The 15027-nt window shown below is 31.7% G+C and overlaps 1 protein-coding gene across 1 annotated transcript; it reads right to left on the reverse strand.

The window, feature by feature from the left end:
• Positions 1-199: 199 nt before the first annotated feature.
• On the reverse strand, positions 200-9588 carry LOC148278754 (ejaculatory bulb-specific protein 3-like). The gene is made up of 3 exons (XM_088230948.1): positions 9480-9588; positions 2773-2978; positions 200-405 (listed from the first exon to the last, which is right to left on the reverse strand). The coding sequence occupies exons 2-3, from the start codon at positions 2966-2968 to the stop codon at positions 218-220; spliced, it is 384 nt and encodes a 127-aa protein (XP_088087074.1). The 5' UTR covers positions 2969-2978; positions 9480-9588; the 3' UTR covers positions 200-217.
• Positions 9589-15027: the final 5439 nt, after the last annotated feature.

Raw genomic sequence — 15027 nt, forward strand, 5'->3', positions numbered from 1 at the left:
AGTCTTTTTCCAACGTTCGGGCAGGACAACGTCTGTCGGGTCCGCTAGTGTAATATAATATGACAATTAAAAAATATTGACACATTTGAGGTATCTGGAGCACATCAAAAGTTTAAAGATTTTAACCGTCGGAGTTCTTATTAGAATCTCTGAATATCTTAGTTTACAGGAAGGGTTCAATAAAGGAGCTGCATTCAAGTGTTTGGTAAAAAAAAGTTTAATCGGATTCGTTAACAAATTTATCGAAGGCCACCTTATACTTGTGTTCGCTGTCGTATTTGTTACTCAGCTTCTCCCACTCGTCTGGCTTATTGGTCATCACGTGCTTACTCAACTTCCTCATGATCCTCTTCTGGGCGGGAGAGCACTTGCTGCACGACGTGGCCAGCGCTTCGGGAAGGATCTCTGAAAAATTCAACGCATTTTTATTTTGAAATTTCTCATTCCCTTACGACAGTCCGTAAGCAACTTTACCAATTTACCAACAATGGAAGCGGACCGCGCATTTGAAATATTAGTTTGTTGTGGTCATGTGACCAAAGATAAGCGTCAGAATGTCTAAATTAATGCCAATCGAATTTCAGTTTATCCTTTTTTCATTTTGAACTTTACAAGGTTTCCTTTCTTTGATATAATAATCCTCTAACGATAACATTATTAAGAAAAGAGTATGGAAGTCTAGGCATTTACAGGGCTTATGACCTGTCAACAACTCCCTAGGGAGGAAATCCAGCCAGTCTGCAAGCATTTGGACATACTCAAACATTGTTGAATTAACTACCTGGTAAAAGAGGAAGTATAAAAAAAGGAAAATTGTTTTCAGGCGTTGCCTAGTAGGTGATTTGGTTCAGCTGGATAAATGTCACCCACATAATAAAGGTTTTAGCTCCTTTACTTCACAAAAGTCAACGGATGGAAGAGTTGAGGAAATTCGGATGTTTAAACATGGGCAGAATGGTGAATGTTACACAGTGTGTAAAGTGGCCATTTAAACCAGCCAATGACAGAGAATAAGCCCCGTAAATGCCTAAACTTCCATATTCCCTTCTCAATAATGTTTTCCCTCTCTGTTGGAATAAATTTATTCAAAATACTTTATAGTGCCTGTTTATAAATAAATTAGTACAATCTAAATAAAATAATGTAAAATAATCCTGAATATCGAAATCGCTGAAACGATAAACAATAGCGACGGGAGACTTTTATCGCGTCGTTTATTACCGACAGTAGCGCTCATTACGATTGAGCTACTGGTTTAAGTAATCACAAGTCTATTTTTTATTAATTATAATAAACAAACTTGTTGCAACAGAGAAAGAAAACATTTTTGCAAAGGGAATATAGAAATTCCTAGTGGTGTTATGGTCAACGCGTTTGCCTACCATACAAGAGGTCTCGGGTTCAATCCCCGACGTGGTTGATATGAAATATTTATTTAAAAGGGTGTTTTCAGACTAGAATATTTCATAGTATCTGGACTGGCACCTGAAGCGTAAAACTGATCATCTTATCTTCATGTAACAAAAATGATCAAGATACGCTGCGATTGGTGCACCAATACAGTGCCCTATGCACCGTTTGGTGCGAAAAGGCAATGATGATGATATATTTTTAATTTATTGATTTGTTTTTTTTTGTGAAACCATTATTGGTACGAGTGAGATACTTGAAGATTATTTTTGCCTGCATTTTTAGATAAGTCTATTTAAACTACTCGAATGTGGATAGTCGGGAAACAACATTCACTAGCGAAATATAAACAGTCATTTACAATGTTTTGAGTATTTGTGTAAACGAGACTGGATTTCACGCCCTGGGGAATTTGAATTAAAATTTATTGCAACAGAGGGGGAAAATATTTCCGAAAACGGAAGATGATTTTCATCTATAAATAAATGCATAAATACATAAAGACAAAATAAAAAGTGCTTCTAGGTCACAAAACGTAAGTACACGAACTAGAACAGGTGGTAATATCTAATTCCCAAATGAAAAACAACTTCAGCACAACATCATTATACTTACAGAGGAATTTTTTTCTTTAATGAAATGAACAAAGAAAATATAAATTGCAGTCAGGAATAGAATATATTTAAGAATTATTTTTTGTGTAGCACTGATTGAAAACACCGTTTAAATATATTTTTCTGTTATTTATATGTTATCCTAAAAATATTAATAATTAAAAATAAAATAAACAAACTATTGCAAGACGTCACTCCCCATTATGTACACAAGAATTGTTTTTTTCTTTTACGTAATGGGAAACGTTAATGTAAATGTATTTATTTAATTAATATAAAAATTGTAGTAAGTAGTAAAATGGTATACTTTTATTTGTTATCTGAATAAAAAAAATATAAAAAAATGTTTTTTATGGCGAATATATTTTTATAAGTTGGTGTAAATATTTTTATTCGCTTACCGTGGTTGGTTTGATTCCTGCCAACGAATTATTTATGTAAACTTTAAACAGCAATATTTAATTGTCCTCGAGCTGGCATCTGATTTGTAAGACTATACATGCACCATTCGTTCACAAAAAATATCATTTGGTATAAATATTAAGTATCTAAGCACCACCAAGTGCAGATGATGATCACGACAGTGGCGGTGGAAAAATATTATTTTAGTCGCTGAAAAAACTACCTTTAAATAGTTGGTGTAAAATCTATTTTTTGATAGTTGGTGGAAAAACTGTTTTTAAATAGTTGGTGAAAAAAAAAATGCAAAAAACTGCGTTTGGTTATAATTTGCTAACATATTATTTACCTTTTAAGTCCTTTCCCTCGCGAGTGCAGGGTCCTTTGTCGTTCAGGCATTTGAGGTAATTCTTCAATATCCTATCGTTTCCGAGGACAGTATCTATGTCGAAATTATCGTACTTGTTACTGTAAACGTTCTGAGGTGCACCGGTGGTCAGGGCACACAGACACACCACGAGGAAAGATAGAGCCAGAGTGTTCATCTTGTAACAACTGCGAAAGAAAATAATCATTCAGATGAAACGACAACGCTAAGTTGGATAAAAATTCAGAGCTTACTGCTTATCCATCTACACTAGTGAATTTTGGATAAAATACACGATTTTGCAAATGTAAAAAATGAAATTGATGTATTTTAACCAAAAATACGCCACATACCAATAATATAAACACAAAATCCTCGACACAGAGACAACTTAAACAAATACAAACTTACACCACTTTCGGTCTAAGGGACTTTGAGTATTATGCCATCAAGATCTTAGCCCTACTCCCACTGTTCATTAAAATAATGAGGAAGATTAATGCTACGGAAAATTGTATGTAAGAAATGTTAATATGTAAATTGTAAAAAATTACAGCATTTAATAGTACGGAGAAGTTTATATAAAATGTATGAAAAAAAAAACGTAAATATGAAAATACGATATACGAAAATACCAATAATTTATTTTTGACTTAGTTTGATAGTCTCTTAACAAATAGAAATAAAAAAAATACTGAACTGCCTAATTAGTAACAAAAAATGTTTAAAAAGGCTATAAAACATGGATAGTGGAGTTCGGCAGAAGTTAAATAGATTGTGTCATTCGGCCAAACTAATTTTGAAATACCTGCTCCACAAGTGCATAATTAATGTTCTATTTTTCGTACGTTTTATAAAAAAGGTATTCACACAGGAATAAAATAAAATATGTGTAGTGTTTTAAACTGTTTATGATTTAAATGTATCTCTGTATGTTATGTTTTTTATGTATATTTTCAGATACAAACAATATAAACTATATTGCTAAGTGTCCTCGGCACGGGTTGCCCTGGCCCACATTATTTGTATTGTATAATGCGAAAAAAATAATGAATGAATAAATAATATAACAACGCGTATCGGCAGGTCTTCAAGCTTTTCAGATATCAGTATATATCAGTAGCGCTTCAGAGTGCAACGAAAATATTTTGGAAAGGAAATGTTCCTTCTTTCGATTCTCTCCTGAAATGCAGAATCCGGAGGTTTCAGGCGGAAAAACGATGAAACTCCTGATTTTGTAAAATTTAAAAGGTTGGACGTTAAAACCCTCCTTAAGGATTTCTGTTAAACAACAATAATAACATAATTAGTAGTATATAAAAAATGTACTACTTGCTTTTTGGATAGTAAAATTAATGAAAGAGAACCGAAAAATTCCATTAACGAATATGGAATTTAACTACCAATTGGCAGCCGATTACAGATCATAAGCTTTGTAATTGCCTAGACTTCCACATTTTCAACAGCTTCAGCTCTGTTAAAAAAATATCCAATATTGAAATTAATTCCGTCTGAAAAATATCCAGGAGTCCTCAAACAAAATTTTTGACATATCCGAAATATCGTTTATTTTTCGTCAATAATCGTTTTGCTTTAAAAATGCCTTTATCTTAATTGATTTACTTATTTAATTCAAATTAATTAACAGCATACATGTTCACGAACGTATAATGGCTTTTAAGGCTGTGCCCGTCTCGGCCATAATAATTAACAAAAGGGGAAAAAAAACATGAATTAAAAAAAAAAATTACATAATATAATACAAATGTTTTGAGTATGTCCAAATGCTTGCAGACTGGCTGGGTTTCCTCCCTAGGGAGTTATTCATATTTAAATTTGGCAAATTAAAATTCATATCGAATGTTCATAACTCCCTAGGGAGGAAGTCCAGCCAGTCTGCAAGCATTTGGACATACTCAAAACATTGTTGAATTAACTACCTGGTAAAAGAAGCATAAAAATAGGGAAAAAAAAATTTGGTATTTTTAGGTAGGTGAATTGGTTTAGCCGGATGAATCTCACCCACATGATAAAGGTTTCAGCTCTTTACTTCACAAAAGTCAACAGATCCAAGAGTTAAGGAAATGTAGATGATCAAACATAGGTAGAATGGTGAATGTTACACAGTGTGTGTGAAGTTTCAACTTAACCAGCCAACGACAGGTTATAAGCCCTGCAAATGCCTAGACTTACATATTTCCTTCTCAAAAATGTTTTTCCTCTCTGTTGCAACAAATTTAAATATAATACAAATATTTGATAATAACAATTCTAAAATAATAACCTTAAATCATTAAAAAAATAAAATAATTCGTACATGTGTATTTTCAATGTGGTAAGTAGGAAAAAATTACGCGACGGGTGTTGTTTTCCTTTTCTTATATTTTTTAAGGGATGTACATATGTGCATAGTTAAAATCGTAATTAAGTTTTTTGCAATTCCACTCAAGTGGATTTTTTTTTTTAAATCTTGTATTATCAGACGATTAAGAGTTTTAAAGTGAGTTTAAAGTGCTTTATAATTACAGTAATAATAATGGATCACGCGTAAGGATCTGTAGATATGTCTGATGGCTTGTCACATAACTAGTTTGTTATGCAAGAATATGTGATGGAGCTCCGTACAGCATGAAGTAATAATTGTTGTAAAGGTATTCCACATATAAATTATTTGTATCACAAACATTCACTTTATTGTGAATTATGATAGTGCGTTTTCATAATTATCATCGTCATTATCCAATTCGCACCCAGTGGCGCATAGGGCGCTGGGTTTCTAATCCAAATGCAGCGTATCTCAATCAAGGTTACATAATTATATATATTAAAGGAAATTACCGTGTTTTTTGTCAATCCAATGGCAAAATTGAAGATCTGCAACCTTGACACATCGAAATATCAAACGCAATTTTTGTAAGACTGGATAAACTTTATTTTAATTTCCCTATTCGCATCTGGTGGTGCATAGGTCAATGCGTTTGTATACCAAACGCAGCGTATCTCGATCATTTGCTTCACGAAGGTAAGATGATCAGTCTTATGCGTTTGCTGTCTGTCCAGGAACAATGAAATATTGCAATGTTGAACCACTTAAAAACCAATATTTCCTGTCCACCCTGCCAGGAATCGAACCTAGGTCCTCAAACATGATAGGTGAACGCGCCTAACACATCACTACGAAGCAGACTTCACAGATCTACACTCGATTTCCTTCTTTAGGATTTTTTATCTTTTCTATCGAGTGGATAACACTCGTCCAGGGTTCTGGTCCTATTTCACACACATAACTGTATTTTCTATGCGCCTACACTCGGACGGTTTCCATAATAGTTTTGGAAAAATTGACACATTTATATTAAAATTTCAATCGATCATTTATTTACTTTATAACCTTTAATGATTTAGATCTTTAAATTTAGACGTTTTCATATCCTATAAATTATTTTTATGGCTTAAAGTTGTGTTGCTTTAAATTGTGAAATATATATCTCCTTATTTATATATATATTTTTAAACTTTTTATGTGTTGTAATTATTAGCATTTACATTTATTCGTCTAATTATAAAAGGTACATTTTCTAGTTTATATTTGTGCTTCAACTTTTATTATTATCGGTAAATTTTCAAATTCATATTTATTTATATAAAAAAAAAAATATTAATGATATATTTTCTAATTAATATTTATGCCTAAAGTTTTATTATTATTGATATGTTTTCTAATTTGCACTAATATTTCATTTTATAATTAATAGTGGTATATTTTCTAATTTATATTTATACTTCAATTTTTATTATTATCGGTTTGTTTTCTGATTTAAATCTATTCTGAATTTTATGATATTATAATTATTATTTGAATTTTTAAGCATATTTTTTATTGAATATTCTATTGCATATTTTATTGAGCAAAATGAAAAAAAAAATACATATAAAAAGAAGGTCCTTCCTAAACACAGAAATTTCATAGCCATTTGGGACCTGAAACAAAAAACCTCTGTATATTTAAAAACAGTGAAATAAATAAATAAAAAGTTAAAAAAATGTTTTTGGGGCATTAATGCAACCTATATGTTTTTCTAAACGTTTGTATTTATTTTGTGGGCTACTCTTCTTTGTAAAAGCCCCCTAGTGGTTTATGTATAAAACAAAAATATTTTAATTTACATAATTTTAAATATTTTTTATTGATATTTCTTACAATCTCGCATCGGCGAGCAGTTGGTTTTGTGTCATAGTCGGAATCATAAAAATAATTACAATTGATTAAAAAATTGGAGCAGATAAGATTTTTAGAACAACAATACATCCTGAAAATGTATGATTTGATTGTAATTGACCTCTTACAATCGTATTACAATCGTATTATATATAGGATACATATTATTGTATGATACGAGTGCATAGCCTCCATTGTAATGTTTTATTAATTTGATGGCACTATAACAATTCATTTATTTATACTTTTACATTGTGTGTATTCTTTTTTTAATACAGAATAATGTTCCCTCACTGGGAAATAACCCTTTCTTAAATGCAAAACGCAATAAAAAAAACTGATTCGATGATGTTTTAATACAAATACATATTTAAATATGTTTTTAATGCAGAATTCAAATGAACCACTAAGGACAAAAGCGAAGAAAAATTAAATTTATAATTTGACATAGTCTATTAGATTTTCTGGGAACATTCGTTTTTGTGCAATTACTATGGTGGTTGTGTACTATAGTGATTTGCTTGTTAGTGTAATTAATGTCCCGACGGAGAGTTGAAACCGGTAGAGATAGAAAAGTCAGTAAGCGTTTATATACGAATGTTTACGAACATTTATTGAAATGTTGACCACAAAGTTAATGCTTTAAATATGAATAACAACAACGAACCATCACGCCATTCCCCGTAAGGGTAGGCAGAGAGGAAAGAACGCCACATCACTCTATCTTTACATGCAGATCTCGCTTCCTCTACATTCATACATCTTCTCATGCACGCGCGCCGATTATTCCGACTTTTGACATGTCTTCTTCAAGTATTTGTTGGATTTGGTCATGCCATGTCTTTCTCGGTCTTCCTCTATTTCTGCATCCACCAACATTCGCATTGTAAATAGTTTTAGCCGTTCTTTCGCTGTCCATTCATTCGCTCTACATGTCTAAATCAGCGTAGAGCTCCTTTCTTGATTTTGTCGATAATACCTATTTAAGCCTTACATAATGTACGAATCCCGACATTTGTGCATCTGTCGTACATAGTTTTACCACACATTCACCTGAGAGATCGCATTTCGACAGCATTCAGCCTTCTTTCATCCCTATTTTTCCAAGTCCATACTTCGCTCCCAAACATCAGAGTCGGGACCAGGACTCCATTGTGAACTGCTAATTTTGCCTGTTGCGACAAACATTTATTTTCCAAGGTTGATTTTAGTGCTCTGTTATCTGTTCCCGGCACTCACTCTCTTTTCAATATCTTTCTCAGTCATTCCATCCCCAGTAAACATACTTACCAGATACACAAATTATAAATACATATATATACAACAAAATATAATTAACTATAATGTCTATTTAGAATTTACGTGCAAAAATACAACGGAATTTTGGTTCCGGAAAATGAACATGGAAATGTCAAAGGAAGGATGACAGCAGAATGAATGTGGTTAAAATGCGATCTCTTAGACTAACGTGTGAGAAATCAACGAATTACACGGTCACGAATGATGAAATCAGACAAGAGTGCAAATCTGAGATACGTATAATTGATGAGATTAAGAATGGGTCTCTGAGATGGTTTGGTCTTGTAGAACGAATGGATGACGAAATAATGGTAAAACAGATATATATATATATATGGCGAGATGTTTGTTTGTTTATGGCGAGAACGAACGGTAATGTAGGACGAGGACGACAAAGAAAGAAGTGGCATGACCAGATAAACCAAAATCTTGGGTCTGGTTATGTCAAAAGCAGACACAACTGAAGGGCATGTATGACAAGATGTATAATGGGGAAGAAGCTAGGAATATACGTTAGGATAGACGTGTGTGGCGGTCCATCCTCTCTGCCCACCCCTACGGGTAATGGCGTAGTGGTAGTATTAGTAGTGCAAAAACGTTTCAGGCTATGGTACGAATTATATATCTATTATTTATTTATGCTTCTTTAAGTTAATTCATATGTATATCTTAAGAACTAATATATACTTTTATTAACGTTATTATAAAATATAATATTAATAATACAATTTGTTTAGTTAAGTAAAGGGGTGATTATGATATAATTTAATAAATTTTTAGCTCCATTTCTTTGATTTCCTTAATTTTTTAAATATAAAAAACTGTCTTTCTTAATTTATGTAAAACAAACTTTTATACACATTATTAAATTGTTACTTGAAAATTTTCATTCTATTCCCATAATTACGAAAAATATTTTTTTTATTCTTTATATAATTTATAATTTGAATAATAAAAGAGAAAATAAACTCATATAATAAAAACAAAATGTAAACAGAAATAGCTCAGATTACAGAGAACGATTTGTCAATAATTTATAAATTTGTATTTAAATACGTAAACATGTGGTTCTTGAAAAAATGTTTCAAGGATAACATGGACTTTTGATGCACGATTTACAGGTTTTGAGGAAAAGTTAATTGGGTATTTTAATGAATGATTATGGGCCTACCTGAAGTTAACTAATGCACTGATCCAACCAAACTGATGCCTGCATGACGAGAACTGGTCTTTATATAAATCGCTAGCGTCAGGTCAATATTTGAGCGCGTAAACAAAAACTGAATCGAAATGGGAGTGGGGTATTGAGATTTTTTGTACTGGTTCATGAAGTTTTTTGCTCTAAATATATGTTTTTTCAGGGTCCACCCGAACAAAAAAATACGGTTCTATACAGAACAGTTCATTCTGGGTCTTCTTCACATACGTGAAGAAGACCCAGAATCTTGGACAAGTATTTTTGACTCGATAACTGTCAGGTAAAAATCCTAAAATAGGTAATCGAGTGGAAAATATTTAGAATTGAATCGAATACTTTCAGATTTAGCAATTATGATCGTTTAGAGTACTTTCATATCTTCAGTTTAGAATTCAGAAGGATTTTGGCTGGTTTGATATTCTTGCACAAATTAATATCTAACTGTATAGATGCCCATGCTATCCTTGCTCAGATTAACCTTAATGCACCTCACCGTAACTTGCGTACCGATGCTGTCTTTGCTTTGGGAAATTATAAAACCAACATCGGATTCTTTTCCCCTCTGCCTCAGAACAGTGAACAAAATCTAATGAAACGGTACTGTCGATGTATTCCAACAGCAAAGGCAAACATTCAAGAAGCAAGCGGTGTTGTCACTCCTGACTCGCGATGATACACTTGCCATGTCCGCCTAGATTATGCCATAATCATACCTTTGTAAATTTAAATAGACTATAAGATTGTTTAGATTAAATTTATCATATAATATATAGTCACTAATGCCAATCTGTTAGTGATTTCAAAGGCCTGTTGATTGGCTTCGCAAAAAATCGTCTACCATGCTTAGTATGAGGTCGTAGCTTCGATTCATGGCAGGATCGACGTGAAATATTTGTTTTTAGGTGGCTTTTCACATCGATATATATATTTTTTTTTCAAATGTAATATTTGATTTTTTATATTTGTTTTCTATAATTCGTTAAAAACCGTATTTGAAAATAGGAGACAAGTTGTGGTAGAGCGGGATTTGAACCTCGGACCTCCTGATCCGAAGTCCACGACACTACCGACGGGACCACATGCCATCTCAAACTGATTTAACTTTCCCTTGACTGGCACCGGGAGCGTACACATGTTATTTGATACGTCATTTAATGAAATAATATGCTAGTATAAACATACGCATTATTATTTTTTGCGAATTGATGAAATCGGGTTGTGGATTCACGGGCCAGAGGTCCGGTGTTTAAACCCCACTCTACCCCAACTTAATTTCCATTTTCTAATAGTGAGTTGTACAGCTTGTTGAAAATGATTACCAAAATTGAAATATTATAATTTTACTAGCGGACCCGTCAGACGTTGTCCTGCCCGAACGTTGGCTTCCCTGCTATTAGCTTGGAAAAATACTTCATTGATAAGTAGGTACCTTACTACTTATTTGTGATTAAATTCCATAACTTAAAATGGATAATATTAAAATATTTCATTTAAGTAGGTACCTAGGTACTAGTTTATGGTTGAATTCCAAAACATAAAATAAACATTTTTTCAAATATGGCATTCTTTTGGCAAACGTCAAACTCCGGTCGTCTCACCAACAAAGGGGTGTACTTATGTAGGAATACGATTTTTTTAAATGTATTGAATTTAATATTATTTTAGAGTTACCAAAAATCCAATAAAAAGAAACAAATGGGTAGAAATTATAAAGAATTTAAGGAAAGAATCTGATTGAGATCCACAAAAAACAAATGCTGTATGTAAACATTCAAAAACAAACTTTTTTATACACAAAAACATCATCTTTTCATTTTTTCGCAAATGCATTCTCCTCGAATGCAACCCTGGTAGATCGATGAATTTAACATTTATGCTCCCAACTTTTTTTTTACATATTCGATTGAAGATTTTAATATCTACTTATACTCACAGCGCAAAGATCTATATTTCTCTGAAAACCGCGCGTACATCGGTTAAGCCGTTTAGGAGGAGTACGGTGACATCACACGTACAGAGGAATTATATATTTAAAGATAAGAACGCAAATATTTCTTGAAAAAAAAATCGAATAAAATAATTTTTAAATATTTACTATGCTAATATACTAAGACGCTTGCCGCACCAATAATTTAAATGTGACTTTTCTCAAGCCAGAGTTTTATGTGCATTAATTCACCATTATATTTGGGTCTCTTGACTTGTAGCCCAAAAAAAAAACATTTTTATGAAGAAAAGGGGAAATCTTAAATGAGTTTATTTCTATAAAATCTTAATCTTTTTAAAAACCCTGTCAAAACTACAAAAAATAATTATTACATATGTTTCAGTTTTGGGTTAGCTAATTTAATGGAGGTTAAATGATACCTTATAATAAATTATACATAATTCTTGATTGTGTCCTTTATCCTGAAGATGAGTTTAACCTCAAGGTTGCACGCATAAATAATTGATTTTACTTTCCTAAATGTTATTAAATACTTATATATAACCGCTTACCGACTTTTCTGTCAACCGGTTTCGAGATGTACCCTTCTTCGTCCCTTCCTACCCTTCTTCGTCGGGACACCCACAAAACCAACGTGCTAAACCCACTACACCATAGTTGTTGCACAAAAATATAAAACCAACACGACATGCATTTTAATAAGCAGCCCTTACTTGCACTGTAACCTAAAGGTTATTGAACTATTTTATCTTGTAGGAGAAATAGTAGGAAAAAGAGGGAGGGGGTGAAAGGAGGGGCATGAGTTTAATAGGTATAGGGTGACCATTACAATATAGCATCTTATAATGGGCTATATTGAAAGGTTATTTAAATATTGATCAAAGGAACAATATTTTTTAAAGCTTTCCAAGTGTACATTTTTCCATATTATTTACTATAAACCCTTTCTTATTTGTGTCTAAGATTTTAACTCCCGTATCTTTATTAAAGTCACGATTAAAATTATTTGCGAATTCGGAGAAATGGTTACTGTGAAGACACTTTATACTATGTTCTTTTACTTGAATATCAACATTTCTTAATTCTACTGTGTTTTAAAATTCAAAATTTCCAATACTTACATCGTACTTACGTAGATTTATTTATTTACAAAGATAAGTTTGTTGTACATTATTCGAGAGAATAAGTCCCAACTCCATGGGACTAAAAGTCCTGTGTTGAGATGGGACGAGCAATTATATGACACATACACATGAGTATATCACCACCAATTAAAAACATAAAAAATAATTATAAAAAATATTTTTTAAAACATGTATATGACACATCAATATACTCAAGCATTCGGAAAATCATCAAAGAGTTTCCTAATCAGACATCTCAAAAATTTCAATTCATATCTACAGAAAAAATAATAAGAAAATTAAAAGTATCTTTAAAAATTAAGAGCTTAAAAATGTAAATAAAATAAGAAAGAAATAAAAGAAAAAGTTAACCTAAAAATATAACAAAAATGTATTCAATGTGAGATAAAAAATGTTTTACATAAATAATAAATCAATAGTTAATCATACAATCCAATCTATACGATCCAATTACAACATGAATGTAGTTTTACCACGCAATTACCAAATAAAAGATCTTAGTATTATTTTTGAAGCGAATTTCACGTTTTAGTCCCATATTTCTGGTGTTAAAGATAAATCTAGTAAAATGCTTGGATTTGTACTTTGAAACTCGAGACATTTTAGTAAGATCTACTATCGCAATTCGCACATTGTACGATACACTAGTCCGCAGCATACTAGAATACTGTTCCATGATTTGGGATCCTTCTGAATCAAACCGCATCCTTGAAATAATGACGGTTTAAAAGCGCAGTTTGCGATACTTCTATCGCAAAGAAAATAATAATTATCCATTCTTGTATCCATCATTATTTCTAGCAGGGACGCTGGATTACAACACCCTCGAATCTCGTCCTTAATTTTTTGTAGGGAAACATTTCTATACGCTGATTTCTGGAAGTATATATAACTCAAATTCAAATTAATGGGTTAAACAGCCAGTAAAGTAATTCAGACTAAAATTCGTCAAATAAATAATTACAGTAAGAAAACATATTTGAACACAGTATTATAAACTATTTTTATAGAAATTATATTAATTACCATCACTATCAAAAATATTCAAATGATATTTTTTAATTGTTTTAATTGCTACACTTTTAGATTTAAGCGTATTAATAAATGTAGTTTTCTTGAAACGAAGGTCTTGAAAAATATTCGAAGATTTCCCAAATATAAATCAGAAAATCGGGAGTCAAAAAAGTTGATACATGCTACGGATTGGAGATTCTTACTGGATGTCGAAAATAAAATATAATAAATAAGGAATAATTTTTAAAAATATATTTATAGATGACAACCATGAAGTTTCGCATAAATAAATTGTCTATGTTTTTATTAATGTATGTATGTGTACGCGCATGGGTGTATGTACGTGTGTGTGTATGTACATGTGTATATATGTGTATATATGTGTATATATATATATGTGTGTGTATATATGTGTATGTCTGTATGTATATGTATCAAAATGTGTATACGAATAAGTTTATATTTTGTTTATCTTTGCTCTATATTAATTTGTTAACTATTATTATATATTAAAATGTAATTGCCTAGCTTGGAACGGGGTATGTACCCTTGTTAGCTGGGGAAAGTGAACATGGAATTGTATTTTGATAAAGAGTGTAAATAATTAAATAAAAAATAAAAATAAATAAATGGTTTATTTTTACAGAAAACGGCTTCATCCTATGATATGTAGTATCTATGTCTGCGGTGAATTTTCAAATTAGAATACAAATCGTTAGAAATACATATTATGTACAGTAGCTTCTACGTTACGCGTTACGTTGCAGTGACTAGTTTTCCCCGCTTAATTAATAAATCAAAGAAAATATTCAAACCTGTTTATTGACTTTTTATCAATTATGAACTAAAAAATATCGTACAAGACGTGCGTGAAAATGACGTAAGACCTATTGTACAATATGGACATTCAATATTGTATGTTCCAGTAAGAAACGTGCCTGTATAGAACAAGTCTGTATTATAATGTACGAGAAGGTATGTTACTTTAGCTTGCATTATGAAAGCACATCTCACGCGCAGAATCTTAAACTCACTCCACACCAAACTTAAACTTTCGTTTTTTATGATGAATAATTTATATAATGTGCGGTATCAATCAAAATTCAATTTTGGTAATCAAAAGTTCCATTCATTATATAATGTTATATTATTATGCAGAAGTATTGTTATAATATCACGTATCTGATTATTATGCTCTGTTACATTATAGAACAATTTAATAAGATTTTTGTCATTTGAGGGCACAGAAAATTCTTTAAAAAATAACAAATTCTCTATTTGTGTCTTCTTCTTTTCCATATCCGCTCCTAAGTGGAGCATGCGGATATCGCCAGATGCCTCCAGTGCCGCGATTATGAACTTTATCTTCATCTGTACATATCGAGACGGTACACTTAACTTCTTTACTATTACT

The sequence above is a fragment of the Micrasema longulum genome, unplaced genomic scaffold (assembly GCF_059751315.1).
Source record: "Micrasema longulum isolate JH-2025_06_02 unplaced genomic scaffold, ASM5975131v1 h1tg000831l, whole genome shotgun sequence".
Taxonomy (NCBI): Eukaryota; Metazoa; Arthropoda; class Insecta; order Trichoptera; family Brachycentridae; genus Micrasema; species Micrasema longulum.

Bases quoted from the DNA above. Each gene is read 5' to 3' on its own strand.
- LOC148278754 (XM_088230948.1), bottom strand. From the start codon at position 2,968: ATGAACACTCTGGCTCTATCTTTCCTCGTGGTGTGTCTGTGTGCCCTG. The intron at 406-2,772 runs GTAAATAATATG...TGAATTTTTCAG, and splicing joins CGAGGGAAAGGACTTAAAAG to AGATCCTTCCCGAAGCGCTG.